The sequence below is a fragment of the Manis pentadactyla genome, chromosome 2, assembly GCF_030020395.1.
Source record: "Manis pentadactyla isolate mManPen7 chromosome 2, mManPen7.hap1, whole genome shotgun sequence".
NCBI lineage: Eukaryota > Metazoa > Chordata > Mammalia > Pholidota > Manidae > Manis > Manis pentadactyla.
This window is the reverse complement of record NC_080020.1, coordinates 213752274-213768812: the sequence shown is the minus strand read 5'-3', so window position 1 is coordinate 213768812 and position 16539 is coordinate 213752274. Positions and strand designations below refer to the sequence as shown.

The window sequence follows — 16539 nt, the reverse complement described above, 5'->3', positions numbered from 1 at the left end:
TTGTGGTTTACGGTTGTCACAGATTTCTCTCCTTTCATGGCTTGTAGTTCCATAGTGTACAGCTGAGAAGTGAGGCTCAGGGACGCGCCCAAATTCTCACAGTTATGGCCGATTTGTGATCCCAGCTCTGCATTTCCAGTCCCACGCTCCTCCCAGCAGACCAGGGCCCCAACACTGGCAATTTCTGGGCATCAACCATCCTGGATGGCCACCTGAAGGGGGCTGCGTGGTCCCCGTCTTTGGTGCCTTTGTCTAGAACATGCTGTCCATTTGGCTCGAGAAATCTTCGGCCTAAATGTTAATATTTATCATTTACAGCCGGCCATTGCCCTCTTTCAAAGGTGAACACAGGAAAATTTATGACAGGGACATTATCTGATAACGGAGGAACATAAAGGAGGAAGAGTGGCAGCCTGTCTGTCCACGCGAACAATTCGCTCAAGCCCGGGACGCCTGGAGGATTCTGCCATGGGGCTGTGGCCACGCTTTTTCCTCCTAGGACTGCTGCTTCTGGGGCAAGGTAAGTCTGCCGTCTGCTCAGAGGACAACCGGTGGGTCAGTCCCACAGGTCCGCGGTGCTTAGGCATGGAGCTTGGGAGAGGAACGTGTCCGTTTTCATGAGTGCGCACTGTGGAGCTCAGACCCAAGCAGGCTGGAATGCTGAGCTGTAAGTGCCCAGAACTGTGGGGCAAGGGCAGGTCTTTAGTGCAGGTGGGCAGCAGCTCTGTGGTGGGGCAAAAGACATGGGTACAGGGACTCACACAGGCCTGGATTCTAGCTCTTTGTTGAGTGGCCTTGGGCAAGTTCTACCACCCCGGACTTGGTTTTTCTCACCCTTAAAATGGAAATACTACTACTACTAATGATAAGCACTATTTATGGGCTTTGTTTGGATTTTGGTAAAAAGAGGAAGGCAGATTTCAGGATGACAAATTCTAAAAGGGTTGCCCACATTCTTCAGTGCAACGGCCCTGATTGAAGGAAGTGGGCAACTGCCAGGGCTCTGGGTTTCTCCTGGTGCCTATGTTTGGGGGAAGATTGTGCCCCTGTCACAGTCCCTCTCTGCCCCTCTTCTCCTGACCCCTGGCTCTTCCGTCCTCCCTTTTGTTTAGAAAGACAGAGGTTTTTAAACTGATAAGGGCTTTAAAGATGATTTTTACCTTTAAATGGGAGGATGGGGCCCAGAGTGGGAAAGTTCTTGCCCTCAAGCCCCCTGAGGGAAAGAAGGAGGTTTGGGACAGAAGCCCAGGCCTGGCTGGGGACCAGGTGCCAGTCTTGCTGCTTATCGGGGACAAGTCAGTCACCTTCTCTGAGTCGGGGTGTGTGTGTGTGTGCAGGGGTGGGACCCGAGATGGGGGAGAATGACAGTGCCCACTATGCTTACTGCACAGGGTGATTGTGTTTTCTGATTACTAATGAGGCTGAAGATAGGTTTATTTATTCATTTTTCATGTTTATTGGCCATTTGAATTCCTCTTTTATGAAGTACCTGTTCAAGTATGTTTCCCATTTTCCATGGCTTGGTCCTTCCCATTGACTTTTTAGGAGCTTTTCACACATGCTGAGCATTTGCTCCCTATTGGTTATCTATACGTCAAGCATCTTCTCCTACTCTGGAGCTTGTCTTTCTCTCTTTATGGAGATTTTAGATGAGCAAAATTCTTAATTTGGGGGAAATAAATGAAGGCCCCTGAAATGAGAACAAGTGGAGGCTATTTATCCCGAGGCTGATAGAGCAAGGGGGTCACCCCCATCCTTTGTGCTGGGCAGAGAGTACAAGCAGGCAGGCAGAGGGAGAGGTTGGGAGTGGGGGAGGCTTCAGGTCTGCTCTGATTGGAGGTCGTTGCCCTGGGGTAACTGGGGCTGGGTACCAGGAGGTGAGGCATCTTCAGCGATCTGTTTGGGGAATATATTTGCCTTTCTCTGGTTGGTCCTGACTTGGAAGCAAAGACTTAAAGTAGGGAAGCTGCAGCCATGGACCAAGTCCTGACTGTTTTAGGCTGATTGCTGGTCAGGTTTCCTGGATTAGATTGCTGCAGACATGTGGGTCACAGTACTATTGTCTTCTATGGTCTGGCCATTGTCCCTATATTCAGTCTCTCTCTTTCTAAAGTTTTAATCTTTTCCTTTTTGGTTTGTGTTCTTTGTGTCTTGCTTAAGACCTCTTCTGCCTTAAGGTCATGAAGATATTATATTTTCTTCTAAAAACTTCATAAATTCACTTACCTCATTTGAGTATTTAATGCATCTGGGATTGATATTTGTGACTAGTGTAAAGAGAGGAACCCAATATTACATATATTTTTTCTTAGCTGTCTAGTATCTGCAGATACTTAGCTGTCTCACCACCATTTATTGAAAAGTCAGTTGCTTCCTTATGAAGAGTTACCTCTGTTCATACATAGATGCTGGCGTCTGTTTCAAAACTCTCAGTCTATTTGTTTATCTTGTGCCAATAACACAACGTCTTCATTGCAGAGCTTGATAGTAAGTTTGATTATTTGGTAAAACAAGTCTTTTTGTTTTTTTCTTCTTTAGAAGTAACTTGGCTTTGAACTTCCATATAAATTTTACTATCAGTTTGTCAATTTCTACCAAAAAAACCCTGTGGGGATTTTGATAGAAATTGCTTTGACTTCTATAAATCAAACTGGAGAAAACAGACATCCTTACAATATTGAGTCTTCCGGACCAGGAGCATGTATTTAGACCTTCCTTAATGCCTCTCAAAGTGTTATGCAAGACCTCAACAGAGAAAACTATATGTTTTGTTAAATTTATTCTTAGGTATATGATGTTTTTGTTGTATGATCAATGCATTTTTCTTAAATTCTATTTTAAAAAGATTTGTTATTGATATAAAGAAATTAGTTTTATTTTGGTTTTATATTGATTTGGAACCCAATTAAACTCTTAAAAGTTTTAACAAATAAATTGTCTGTATATTCTTTTGGACTTTCTCTATACACAGTCCTGCCAATGATGACAGCCTGTGGCTCTCTTTCCAATCTGTGTACCTTTTCTTTCTCTTGCCTTACTCTGCTGGCTGGTGCCTCCATTACAATTTGTCATAGAAGTGATGGTTGGAGGCATTCTTATCTTATTCCCAGGTTCAAAAGGAAAGTGTTTAATGTTTCATCAGTAAACCTGGTGTTTGCTGCAGGCTTCTCTGTAGATACTCCTTATGAGACTAAGTTCTTTTTTATTCTTAATTTGCTAAGAGGTTTTTTAAAACTCATGAGCGGATGTTGAATTTTATCTAATACTTTCTCTGTACTTATTGAGATGATTGTATGGTTTACTTACTCCTTTAATCTGCTAATGTGGTAAATGAATCACCATTTTATTATTTTGTTCATTTTCTCATTCATTGTGAACTAGATTTACAAAAGACCACACATTGCATTTACTTGTCCTGCCCCTTCAATCTCTGTTAATCTGGAGCAGCTCTTTAGCCTTTTTCTTGGGTTTTTGTGCATTGAAAAATTTCTTTCTTCTGTGTCATTGAAAAATTTAGGCTGGCTTTTTCTGTGTGCACTTTAATTTGGATTTGTCCAAATTGCTTCTTTATTGCTAGAATCAGATTAAATTCTTTGGGCAGAAATAGAACATAAATTATGTTGTGTCCCTGATGTGTCACTTTAAGGGGTATATTTGTGTTGGTAAATACCCTGATTAGTGAACTTAAATTTGATAATTTGGCTAAGGTGGCATTGCCAGATTTCTTCCTGATAAGGAGTAACTTCCCCCATTCTTTATATTTTCCCCCATGATTTATAGGTTATCTGTAGGGAGATTCTGTGATATCATGTGACTATTCTTATACCCAGTAGTTTAGTATCCATGGACTCTTGCCTGGATTGATTATTACCATGGTGAGTATAAATGGTGATTTTAAAATGACTCTCATTCCTTCTAATATTGTTAGTTGGCATTCCTCCATTAAAAAAGAGATTTTCTTCTCCTCCCCACTTTTTTCATGTTTTATCTTTTTAATATAAAATGGACTTATGGATTCTTTTATTAATCAGTGTGTTATAATCCAGTCCTCTTCTTATTCATTTTGATGCCCCAGTTATTATGGATTTGGCCAGTGAAGTCCCCTTAGAGCTGACTCCTGAATCCCCATCAATTTCTAAGCATATTTTAACTTTACAGAACTAGTTATTCTGGGCTAATCTTATATTTTCCCATCTCAGCCATGCAATTAGCTGTTTCTTCAAGGTTTCTGTTGGTAAGAGATTTTATTTAGGAGCCAAGGTCTGGGTCCTAAGGGTGTTCATTGCTGCTAGAGTGTCTAAATTATGTTTAAACCCTCTCAGTGGACAGAGCTAAGATATACAGTTTCCTTTAAAAAAAAAAAATGAATTCAAGCAGCAATCTCTAGTTTTAGGTAGAATTAGGCTTTTATCTCTTTCCTTCATCACAGATTGTATTGTCCTTCTCCCACAGTGCAAACCAAGGTTAAAGAAACATCAATTAATGTATTATTTATTTGCCAAACCTTATAACACATAAGCATCACATTGCAATTGCATATTATGTATCACATAATATTGGACAAATGATAACACCACTACCAACAAATGAAGTTCACATTTCTTTGCTGTTCTTTTGTTCTTAGAATATATCCCACTCAGGGTATATAATCAAAATACTTTGTTCAAAATATTGATTCTTTTTCTTTTGTTCTGTCTGTGTGGGCATGTTATCTGTTTGACATGTGGTGAAGTCTGTCTCCATGTTCAGTTACAGGGTTTCTCCCATTGTTGATTTTACTTTGTTTTTGAATACATAAAACTCAGTAACATGGTTCAAAAGTCAAAATTATACAAAAAAATATACTCTGAGAAGTCTCCAGCCTCCTCTAGCCCTTCTACCCCATTTCCACTCGCCCCTATAGGTAACCAGCTTCATTATTTTCATATCCTTCCTATGTTTCTTTTTGCAGATACATATCCTTATTTTTCTTCCTTCTTGCACAGGATAACCTACTATACCCTTCTCTTTTTTGCATCTTGATTTTTTCCTTTTAACAATATATCCTGAAACAACACAATATCCACTCAGAGATCTTTTTCTTTTTTTGCCACTTGTACGGTATTTCATTATGTGCCATATATACATTTAACCAGTCTTCCAATGTGGGCATTAATTTCTTTCCAATATTTTGCTAATTACAAGTAATGCTGTCATAAACAATCATGTGCATATGTCTTTTTCATGTTGTTGGAGGTATAGCTTAGCACAAATTCCGAGACTGTGTCAAAGGGTAAATACACATATTGTTTTGTTAGACATTACCAAATTTTCCCCCGTAAGGATGGTGCCATTTTACGTCCCCATCAATCATATATATGAAGATGCCTACTTCTCCACAGCTTGCCAATAGAGTGTATAGTCAAGATTTAGAATTCTGGCAAATGTCACAGGTGAGAAATAGTATTTTAATATTCATTTTTCTGATTACAAAGGAAGTTGAGTGTCTTTTTATATTTTAAAAGACCATGTGGTCTCAGTTTCCAAAAAGCAATGAAAAAGGGTAAGTCCCAATACACCAGGACGTTCCAAGTCTCTGCTTGCAACATGTTTGATAATGTCTATTGGCAAAGTAATTCATATGGCCAAGCCCAGGTTTAAGGGGTAGAGAAATAGACATCAGCTCTTGGGGGAAAGAGCAGTAAAGTTACATTGTGAAGTGACGTGCATTTCAGGATATGAAGAATTTGTGGCGCTTTTAAAATCTACTTCATCTACTTTCATTGCTCTTTTTTCCATTGTTCTCATAGCTATTTTTGTCTGGTTACTTTTCTATATGAACTTTAGAGTCAATTCACCTATTTTTAGAAAAAAATGGTATAAATATTTTTATCGGAATTGCCATACATTAGTAAATTAAAGGGAACTAGGCTTATTCAGAAGTTATTTTATCTTTTGAAAGTATTATAAATGTTTCTCTTCCACTATATTCCTAACTGGGTCAGCCCATAGAGTAATGTATAGGAAGGCTTTTACTTTTTGTATATTAATTGTATATTTTCTATGTTGCCAAGTTATTTTATTGTTTGAATTAGTTTTGTCATTCTATAGTTTTTCAAGTATATTTTCAAATCATTCAGAGACATTTTTCCTTCTTTCATAGTTCTTCTGCCTTTATTTCTTTTTTCTGATTACATTGGCTAATACTACAATACAATGTTAAATAGCAAATGTGATCGTGGAGATTCTCACCTTGTTCCTGACCTTAATAGGAACAGTGTTTCCCTAATGAGTTAGATGACGGCCTTTGGGAATCACATATGCACGCATACCTACATGTGTGTGTGAGTGTGTTCACATTAAAGAAGCATCCACAAATTTCTATTTGCTTGAGTATTTTTACTTTTGTCAGGAATGAATGTTAAAGTTTGTTGAAGGCTTTTCAGCATCTAGGGAAAATATTTTCTCCTTTATATTTATTATTATATTGAATTATACTAATAAATTTGCTACTATTGAGCTATCCATGCATTGTTAGGATAAAATCAAATTGATCATGATGTGTGTTGTTTTTATATACTGCAGGCTTTAGTTTGCTAACATTTACTTAGGATTTTTTTCTTACATGTTCATGAATGCTATTGAACTGGCAATCTTCTTTTTTCCCACTGCCTTGGATTTTGATGTCTGTGTTGTGTTATGTATCCTCGTAAAGTATATTTAGGAATGTTTCTATTTTTTTGTTTACTAGAATAGTTTTTAATAAGAATGGAATTATCCTTTCTTTTAATTTGTAGTAGAACTCACCAGTAATGCCATCTGGGCCTGGAATATTATTTTTTGGTAGATTTTTGACTATTGACTCAATTTTTAAAATGATTATAGAATTATTCATATTTTTTATTTCTTGTAGGTAAGTTTTGGAATGCTTTATTTTTCTAGTAGTATGTCTAGTTCAAGAATTTTCCAGATTTTTGGGTAAATTTGTGATTTTCTGTTATTACCTCTTTGATGTCTGTAGTCATGCCTCTCTTCTTGTTTCCAGTACTGGCTATTTGTGACTTCTCCCTTTCTCTTTTATTCATCTTGCCATAGATCTACCTTATTAGTCTTTTCAAAGAACTAATTTTTGGCTGTATTGATCTTTTATGTTATAGTTATCTATTGCTCATAGCAAATTACCCTAAATCTTATTGACAAGAGCAACTGTTTTATTTATTCACAGTTCAATGGACCTGAAGTTTGGGAAGACTTTAGCAATAGTGTTGTGTGGGACTGACATGGAGGATCTAAAATGACATGTCTGGGGATCTGGTATTGGGGTGTCTCAGTGTTTTTCCACATGGCCTTTCTGTCTATACAGACAGCCTGGGCTTCATTACTTGGTGACTTGGGGCCCCAAAAGAGCAAAAATAGAAGTTACAAAGTCTTTTAATGCTTAGGCCAGCCTAGATTTAAAGGGAAGGAAATAGACTTTACCTCTTGAAGGGAGGAGTGGCAAAAGTCACATTGCAAAAGGACACGCAGGGTAGGAAAAATGCCATGGCCACCTTTGGGAAAAATACACCACCGCCTAAACTGTATGTTTGTTTCCTATTTTGAGATTCTGCTCTACTCTATTACTTCTGTCTTTCCTTTCAGAGTGCCCATCTAATATTTGGTTTTCTCACTTTATACACCATGTCTCTTAGCCTCTCTTATAACTACCATCTTTTTGACTTTCTATACTACATTCTAAGTAAGTTATTATGACACATGTCCTAGTTTAGTCATTCTTGCAGTTGTGTTTAATTTGCTGTTAAACCTGATCATTAAAGATTTTGAAAATTGCTTTTTTTCCCCAAATTTCCTTTTAGTCCTTTACCAAATTTGCAATGTTGCTTTTTAAAATGATTTTGTGTTCCTATACATAACTTCAAGTCTGTCTTTTTTAAAAAATATATAGCAGTTTTATAATTTTTGTCTGATAATTTCAGCATCCAAAATCTGCTTCTATGTCTATTTCTGCTCATTTTTTCTGCTAATTCTTGCTCCTGGATACTTTATTTCTTTCTGGCGTTGGACTTTTTTATTGTGTGCTGCTCACACTCCTTGAAAAATTGAGATCCTTTGAGGTTTATAATGAAGATGCCTGTCTTCAGAGATTATATAAATGTCTTCTGTCAGGTACTGGGGACAGTACTATTTGAGGAGCAATTCAAACTAAACTCGTGGTATGAGGTTCTCTAGAACAACCAAGGTCAATGCTAAGCACTATACATACATAACAGCTTCATTTTAAGAGGGATGTCCTATTATCCCCACTTTACAGATGGGAAAGCTGAGACTCAGAAATTAAATAACTTGCCCAAGGTCATCCAGCTAATAAGTACAGGAGCCAGAATCCTGTCCTGAGTCTGAGTCCGGAACAAGGGACACTCACTGCCCTGCATTACAGTTGAACCAAAGGGAGGAAAGAATCACAGTTGGGCTTTTATTTAAGCCTTAAATCGGGATCAACAAACCACACACATGAAAACACACTTCTGCTCTGAAAATTTGTGTTTATAAAACTGAAACATCATTATCTCAAAACTGTAATCAGCAAAAACAAGTTGGCAAGAAGTCACTTTATCTAATAAAATGCAACTTCTGCTAGAATTTCATTTTCCTGGAATAGGCCAGAAGTTGACCAGGAGTCGGTCATGCTTGTGAATGAGAACTTGTTGCCTTGGTAGTACACCCCTGCCAGGACCATCACAGCAGAGACAGAGCGAGAGCTGGGCGAACTCACATGTGAGGAAAGGAGCACCTCTGTCACGGACAAGGAAAGCTAGTCAGCACTGGGGCCACACGGGCCTGGAGTCCTTCCTGGAGATTTCAAGCCCAGCCTTCTAGAAGTACTGTCTTTCCAAGTAAAAGCAGGAAGCAACCTTGGAGAACTTCTGGCGGTCCAAGTCCATCCAATTATTGATGAGAGAGGAAGAGACTTGCTTGAGTCACATTTGTAGTTGGTGGCAGAGCCATGTCTCGAACTCTGGTGTCAGTCTCCTCTATATCAGACGCCTCATCCTCCACCCCCCATCCAACTCAGACTTGCCTCCAAATTCTTCGTCTGAGCAGCAAGCACAGGTATGGGATTTTCTCTGGAGGCTTAGGAGTCCTGCTTTCCTGGGATGTCATCTGTGCCTTGTGGATTTGTAGGACTTCATTGTCAATCACCATTTTCATCAAGTTGCATTTTTGCTACTGTCAGTTAACTGAGCAATCTTCCAAGAACCTGTGTTGGGCTTAGCCTGGCTGGCAGAGGCTTCCAGTGTAAGGAACCGTCTGGGGAGAGGGAACTGATCTGTATAAAATCACTGGAGAAGAATGAAGTACCCAAACAGGTGCAAGTAGCTGTGATAACAGTACCAGGCTTCGGAGAACTAAGACACAGATGTGGGCTGGACAAGTTTCACGTGGCAGGTGAACTCGGGCACTGAAGGATGAGTAGGATCCAGGTAAGCACAGAGGGCCTGCAAGCGGGGGAGCAGCACTCCCAGGGCTAAGGGGCGCTCAGCCTGACGGGTTTGAGGGACAGGGGGCAGGCCTGCTAAACTGGAGCGCAGGGTTGATGTTGGGGTATGTGACAAGTAAAAGTGGAATTTTGAAATCCTAAAACAAGAAGAACAGTGGAGATTATCGTAGTGCCTTTTGACTTTAAGAGACTTCTAAAATGATCTAATCCAAATATTTTATTTTACATTTACAAAAAGTGAACCCTCCAGAGGTTGAGTGACTGGCCCAAGGTCATGTAACAAGCCTTGAATTTGAATTTGCTGTAGCAGGAAGTGTGAGGCTCTTAAAGGTTCTTCAGCAGGGGAATGCCCTCATGAAAGTGATATGCTGGGCAAGATGAGTCTGTCAACCTCAGACGTAAAAGGTCATGAGATCAAAGAGTCCACACGCTGGTGAATCAGTGTGCCTGGCTCCTGGAAAGGGGCCAAGCAGGGGTTTGCTGGGCTCTGGGAAGGCCAAGTGCTTTTCTCCTGACTTAGGCAACCATTTCCTCTACAGTCTCGCAATCTCAGTGAGAAATGGTGGTTTGCAGACCCTGCGCCCTTCTTCACACCAGAAACTCCCAGGTGTCTCTAAGCAGAGACCTTCCTGATAGGGTAGAGTGTGGGCCCCCCGCAGTTGGAGATCACTAATCATTGCTACTGTCCCCATCCAGTTTCGGGGTTCCCCGGTCCCCTTTGAGTTTCTGGCTCACGGCGGCTGAGGCCCAGCAGGAGCTGGAAGTGACTGTGGAGGGTGTTAGTAGTGGCAGGGTCAGAGCGGCGGGGGTAGTGGCCATTGCAGAGGCGCCACTTCTCCAGGGGACCCTCTTCCTGGGTTGGAACCTGGCTGGGCATCAGGAGATGAGGACACGTGGGTCTGGAATGGAATCTGTAGTGGGTGCTGCTATCTCCCTGTGGCTGTCAGCACAGGACACAGGATTTAGAGAACGGTGGATTGGTGGTTTAGGACTTTCCAAGTCGTCTCTAAGGTTTTTTTTGTAATTTCATCACATTAGAAGGTGAGCCTACCAAAGGTGGCTACAGTATTAATCCTCTATCATTCTTCAGCATCCTGATAATAAATCTAGGACCGATGAGTAAGGGCAGTTGAAAATACCAGTCTTGTAGACATAGCAAAAAGAATAAACTTCCCATGTGCTGCCAACTCAGGTCTATGTGTTTTAGAAGAACCCACATAGTAAGACTTTTTATAACCTTTCATTGAAAAGACTTTGGTCCCAAGGAAATCATACCAGAGTAGGTGAAGGAGAATCAAGGCCCACACGTGGCTCTTTGAGAACCTGCTGAGTGGTCTTTGGCAAATTGCCGACCTCTCTGGGTCTTAGGCTCCTGAGGTATTAACTGAAATGATCTCAGAGGTCTGCCCACCTCAGCTGTTCTAGAAGTTCTATTCTTTTCTATTAGGCACCTAGGCGTCACCTTCCACTGACTGGCATGTGACTGCCCGGGCCCACACTGGCAGAAGGAAAATGACATCCTGTGCTGCTCAGAGCACTAGGAGTTCTGGTGTCAGAGCAGCAGCCAGGCATGACTGGTGGTTTCTGACTCAGCACCCACAGGCCTGAGAAGGAGGGGCTGTACGAGGTGACAGATCAAGCCCAGAAGACCTGCTTTCAATCCAGGAGAGCAGAGGGAGCAAACCCCTGCTGCCCTGGATCCTCAGCCGTCAGCCACCAGGACGGCTCACTGCTCAGTGCTGGTGTGAGGCCTTCTCGGCAGGGTCTGGGCGAGCTGGTGGAAGTCACCTAGCCTCTCTGAGTGTATACAATGTTAAAGTGTTTTTATTCCTGCCTCTACTTACCCTTTAGGGTTGCTGTGAGGAAATTACACTTTCAAGGAACCCAAGAATTTTATGTGCACAGAAGAGTGGCCTTAAGTCCACCTGTGTTGGCCTTGAAGCTCCTCCCCACTGCCCAGGGCAAGTGCCTCCCTTTCATCCCGGGGGCACGGGGATACCCTCTCCTGTTCACACAGCACTTACCTGTTTGAGCCTCACAACGGCCTCATGAAGAAAGCAAGGAAGCCAGTCTTGACCCATTTTATAGATAAGGAAGTCAAGGTTCAGAGAGAGTAATGCTTGACCAAGGTCACAAAAAATTAATGCTTGACAAGGTCCTCAAGACAGGGATGGTGCTGGAAAACTGCACTGTGGTACAGTATACACAGAAAACCGTAAAGGAAATCTATGAATCAAGAGAGCAGGAGCTGTTTTAACTTTGTTTTTGAAACCACCCTATCTACCCCTGGCTGCTGTTGAGCTGACACACTTTGGGTTTCCTTGAAGAGTTGGGGTTCACAACCTCAGAGGCGTGTGAATATCACTTACAGGCTTTTAAAAACTGCTGGTGCCCAGCATCCCCAGGCCCCACCCCAGACCAATCAAGGCAGAGTCTCTATTTTGGTGGAATGGGGGGCTAGGCAGCACATGATGGGTGAAAAATACTATCTCCGAAGGGGCTTCCCTAAAGGGGAGTCGTGTGTGACCTTCACCGAGCCAAGGTCTGAACTCCAGTGGCCCTTTGTTGGTTCCAGGACCCCAGTGGCCACAGTAGTGTCCAACGTAGATGACCGATCTCAGCCACGCCTGTTTCCCAGAGTGCGCACAGATGTCTTTCTCTTTCATTGCCATCAGGGTGGAAAATCACATGATTTTTTCCCTTATTGACCTTATTGAAGTGGGAGCTTTCCAGGGAGCTCTAAGTCCTTCCTAGATCCATGAGCTAAGGCTAAAACAACCTTCCGAAAGGGCACAATTCCCTTAGGATTCCCTGACTGAGGTTCCATCTTGCCGAAAGTGCTTTGACCATCTTTTACACCATGCCTTGGTGTGCTGTGGGGTTGGGAAATAATTTTTCTTTCCATTTCTCTTGTGGGAAGCAGAGACCTAGAGTGAGGACCTGCTTACCAGAAAATGGAGGCCAGAAGGTGTTAGAACTACAGCTGACCCTTGAACAACACAAGTTAGAACTGCATGGGTCCACTTATACACAGAATTTTTTTCAATTAATATATTGGAAAATTCTTTTGGAGATTTGTGACAATTGCAAACATATTTTTTCTCCACTTTACTTTATTGTAAGAATATAATGTATAATACAACATCCAAAATATGTGTTAATTGGCTGTTTGTGTTATCAATAAGGCTCTAGTCAACAGCAGACTACTAGAGCAGTTTGGGGGGGAGTCAAAAGTTACACATGGATTTTCAACTATATGGGGTATCAGAGCCCCAACCCCTGATGTTCAAGGGCCAACTGAACCCCTAGACACATCAGTTATTATAGCTGATATGTCCAAGTAAAACTCTCTTTGAGTTCTTCCTACCCAGGGTTTAAAAATAAATTTTTTTTAAATCCCAGGTTCTTTGATCTGTGGCTCAATATTTTTCATCAAACGTGGCAAGTTTTCAGCCATTGTCTCTTCAAATCTTTTTTTGCCTCTGTCTCTCTGCTTCTTCAGGGACTCATTACCTTTAGGTTTGTATGACTGACAGCATCCACAGGGCTCTGAGGCTGTGTTTATTTCCCTTCAATCTTTTTTCCTCTTTAGTTTTCAGAAATGTACATTCTATTGATCTGTATTTAAGTTTGCACATTCTTTTTTCGGCATCTCAAGTCTATTGCTGAGCCCAGCTAGTAAATCTTCAGTTATTATATTTTTCAACTCCGGAATTTCCTCTTTTTTAAATAACTTCTATTTATTGAGTCTTCAGTTTTCATGTTTTTCTTTAATTCTTTGAAAAAAATATATAATAGCTGTTTTGAAGACTGCAAAATCCAACATGTGGGCCCACTCAGAACCAGTTTCCTTTTATTGTTTTCTTCCTGAGCACGGGAGTCACTTTTTCAGTTTCATGGCACGTCTTGTAACTTTGGGTTGAAAACTGGACGTGTTTCATATAATTTAGCAATTCTGGAATCTGTTTTATTTTCTTTTTTAGTAACTTGCCTAGACCTAAACTAGAGAATCTATCTCCCTCGTGGTGTGCAGTCACTGATCTTTGCTCAGTTTCGTGATGGGTGGGTGATTTTGTGATGGGATGGGACAGAGGCTGCACTCAAACCTCTGGGGTTTGTAGGCACTGTTTATCGGTCTGTGTGTAGGTTGTGGAGTAAACACAAGGTTGCAATCAGTCCTCAAGTTTCTCCTCACTTCGGTTTTACATGGGGCACTTTCAGATCTTCCCGCACATACACAGATTTCCAGCCAGGACTCTGTGAAGAGCGATTTCAGCCCTGCTCATTTCCTGGGTTGCCCCAGTAACTATCGTATTTGGTTCACCTCTCGCCACACTTGGGAACAAAACACCAGCCTAAGAACGCTGTGAATATTACCTGTAAATTCCCACATTAGTCCACCATCTGTTTCTGTCTGTTGTCTATTTTGTTTTCTCTCTTGGTTTCTCTTTATTTGGTGTTGCCTCCTGGTTATTTTTTTAATGAAAGACAGGCATTGTATATGAAATATTAGAAAGATAATTTCATGTTCTGAATGGTGCTCTCGTTTCCATAGTTTTGGCAGACAGGTAGGCAGGCAGGGGCAGATCACTTTAATCTAATTAGAAACCAAACTGATTCAATGATGGGCTTTTTGGAGGCTGGTCTCTTTCAAGTTTATCCCTACTCTAAAGGTCAAGCTCTTCAAAGTTCCCAGCTGAAAGCCTGGACATTTCCCAGGGCCCCTCTATGATGGGACTAAATTCCAGTGTTTTCCCCCAGCTCCATGGAATTGCCTGAGCTTGTACAACCTATGAGCCTCTGATCTGCTGATTTTTGTTGCCCATGATTTGGCAAATGCTTCAAGGATAAAAAATACTGAGATGTTGGGCTCTCTCTCTGGCCCTTGACCCCTCAAGTTCTCGCTGCCTTTATGACTCACATGCACACACACAGAATGTGGAAATACATAGTAGAATGTCAGCAGAGGGAAGAAATGAGGTCCAGAAGATTCGATAATGGTTGTAAGAAGACATGTAGGAATCCATATTTTATCTTCAAAAACAGCTTCCTTTGAGCCTCTTTAATACCTTTTAGAGCTAGAGTCAACAGAGAGGAGCTCTTAACCCAGCCCTGCCTCTCTAAAGAAAAATTTTAATTTTAGTTGCTATAAAATTATACTAACAATGATCTCTCTCTCTCTCTCTCTCTGGATTGTTTTGATAATGAAAAAATAGCACTTTTGTCAAAATTAACATGTTTCTGTATATACTTCGTGCAGGCTCTATGCCTGAGAGATAGAACTGCTCCTTAAAGAAAGCCTACAGCAGGGGACCAAAGGCTTTGTTTAAGGAGCAGTTCTATCTCTCAGGCATAGAGCCTGGAGTATTAGGAGATGTGCCCAATGGGACATTTCTCAAGCACCATGGAAGAGTTCCAGCACCCGGGTACCTCTACCTGTGAAGGTCCAGGTAAAGCCCACATGGAGTTGTAGCCACAGCAGCCATTCTAGAATCGGGGATCAATCGCAGGCTCCCATCTGGGATCCTTGGGGCAAAGGGCTGATTACCCGACATGCCATCCTCCCATTTCACCTTGATGACCTCCTTCCAGTAGCAGCCTTGATCAGGTATTGGATGGCAAACAATGACCCATGGGCCAAATCCATCCTCTGCCCCTTTTGTTATGACCTGTGGGCTAAGAATAGTTTTATGTTTTTATATTCTTTTTTCTTTCTCTTGCGGATGTCTAGATCTAGCCTATTTTTCTCCATTGTGGTGCTTGTGCTCTTCTGTCAAAAGTCAGTTGACTCTATTTACCTGGGTCTATTTCTGGGCTCTTTATTCTGTTCCGTGGATCTCTTTTGTGTGTTCTTCTGCCAATGCCACGCAGTAACTTTACAGTAAGTCTTGAAGCTGGATAGTGTCAGTCTTCTGACTTTGTTCTTCTCCTTTGACATTCTGTTGGCTATTCTGGATCTTGTCTCTCTCCATAGGAACTTGAAAATCAGTTTGTTCACATCCACGAAGGCTTTTACATTTTTAGATGGTTGGGAAAAATAAGAAAAAGAGTATTTCATGACACCTGAAGACTAAATTCAGATTTTAGTCTCCGTAAAGTTGATTTGTTTACCTACTGTGTATGGCTGCTTTCACGCTACGACAGCAGAGCCGAGCAGTTAAGACAGAGCCCGTATGGTCTGCAGAACCTAAAACACTGACTATCTGACCCTTCAAATAAGAAAACTTTGCCGACATCTGGTCTAGGTCTTAGGCTGTGACATACACTTAGCCTGTGGGGTATAAGGACAGCCCAGGTAACCAGGCTGCCTGTTTTCCAATCCGCCACCACCATTTGCTAGCTGTATCACCTTGAAACCATCACTTTAACTTTTCTGGGCCTGTTCCTTATCTGTAAAATGGCGGTAATGGCATTTATCTCAGAGATTTCTAAGGATTAAATGAGTTACTTCGTTTAAGTGCTTAGAATGGTGCCTGCCTAGCACATAGAAGCTGCATGTAAGTGTTGGCTTCCATATACATTTTTTAACCTGGCTTAGAAAGAATATTACCAGAATAGTCTCAAATCTCTGCCCTGCTAATTTATCTATTCCACTACTCCCACAGTGATAATCATCTAAAAATACACCTTATCCTGTCTCTTCAAGGACCAGTTGTGGCTTGCTGTCGCTCATGGAGTAGCCTGACATTTGAAGCTCCACAGTCCGGCGGCTCCTGTCTGTGCAGCCTTACCTACCCTGCCCTTTAGTTACAAACCCTGTGCTCAAGCCTTTTCCAGCACTCTGTGTTTGTCCACAGCTCTGTGCCTTCCCGTCATGTGGTTCTTTCTTCCCAGAAAGCTTTCTTCTGGGAATTTAAGGTCACTGAGATCTGGGGGCAGGTCACAACCATCATTCCTTTGTTACGAGTTGCAATGTGGAAATCAGTACCTTGATCTCACAGTGGGCATGAAATGGAAATATACCCTCACTCCTCGTGAAGCTCCAGATAAGTTCTTTTCGGGGTCAAAAAGTAAAACTACAGAATAAGGCTGGGGTGGAAAAGAAATCAACCCCTCTCCCC

The 16539-nt window shown here is 41.5% G+C and overlaps 1 protein-coding gene across 1 annotated transcript in view; it reads left to right on the top strand.

Annotated features, from left to right (window-relative positions):
- Nucleotides 1-202: 202 nt before the first annotated feature.
- PLB1 (phospholipase B1) overlaps nt 203-16539 on the top strand; it is a 112832-nt gene continuing 96495 nt past the window's right edge. Inside the window, exon 1 of the mRNA XM_036903586.2 lies at nt 203-520. Within this exon, the coding sequence (XP_036759481.2) occupies nt 469-520 (52 nt within the window). The 5' untranslated portion in view covers nt 203-468. The remainder of the gene's footprint in view (nt 521-16539) is intronic.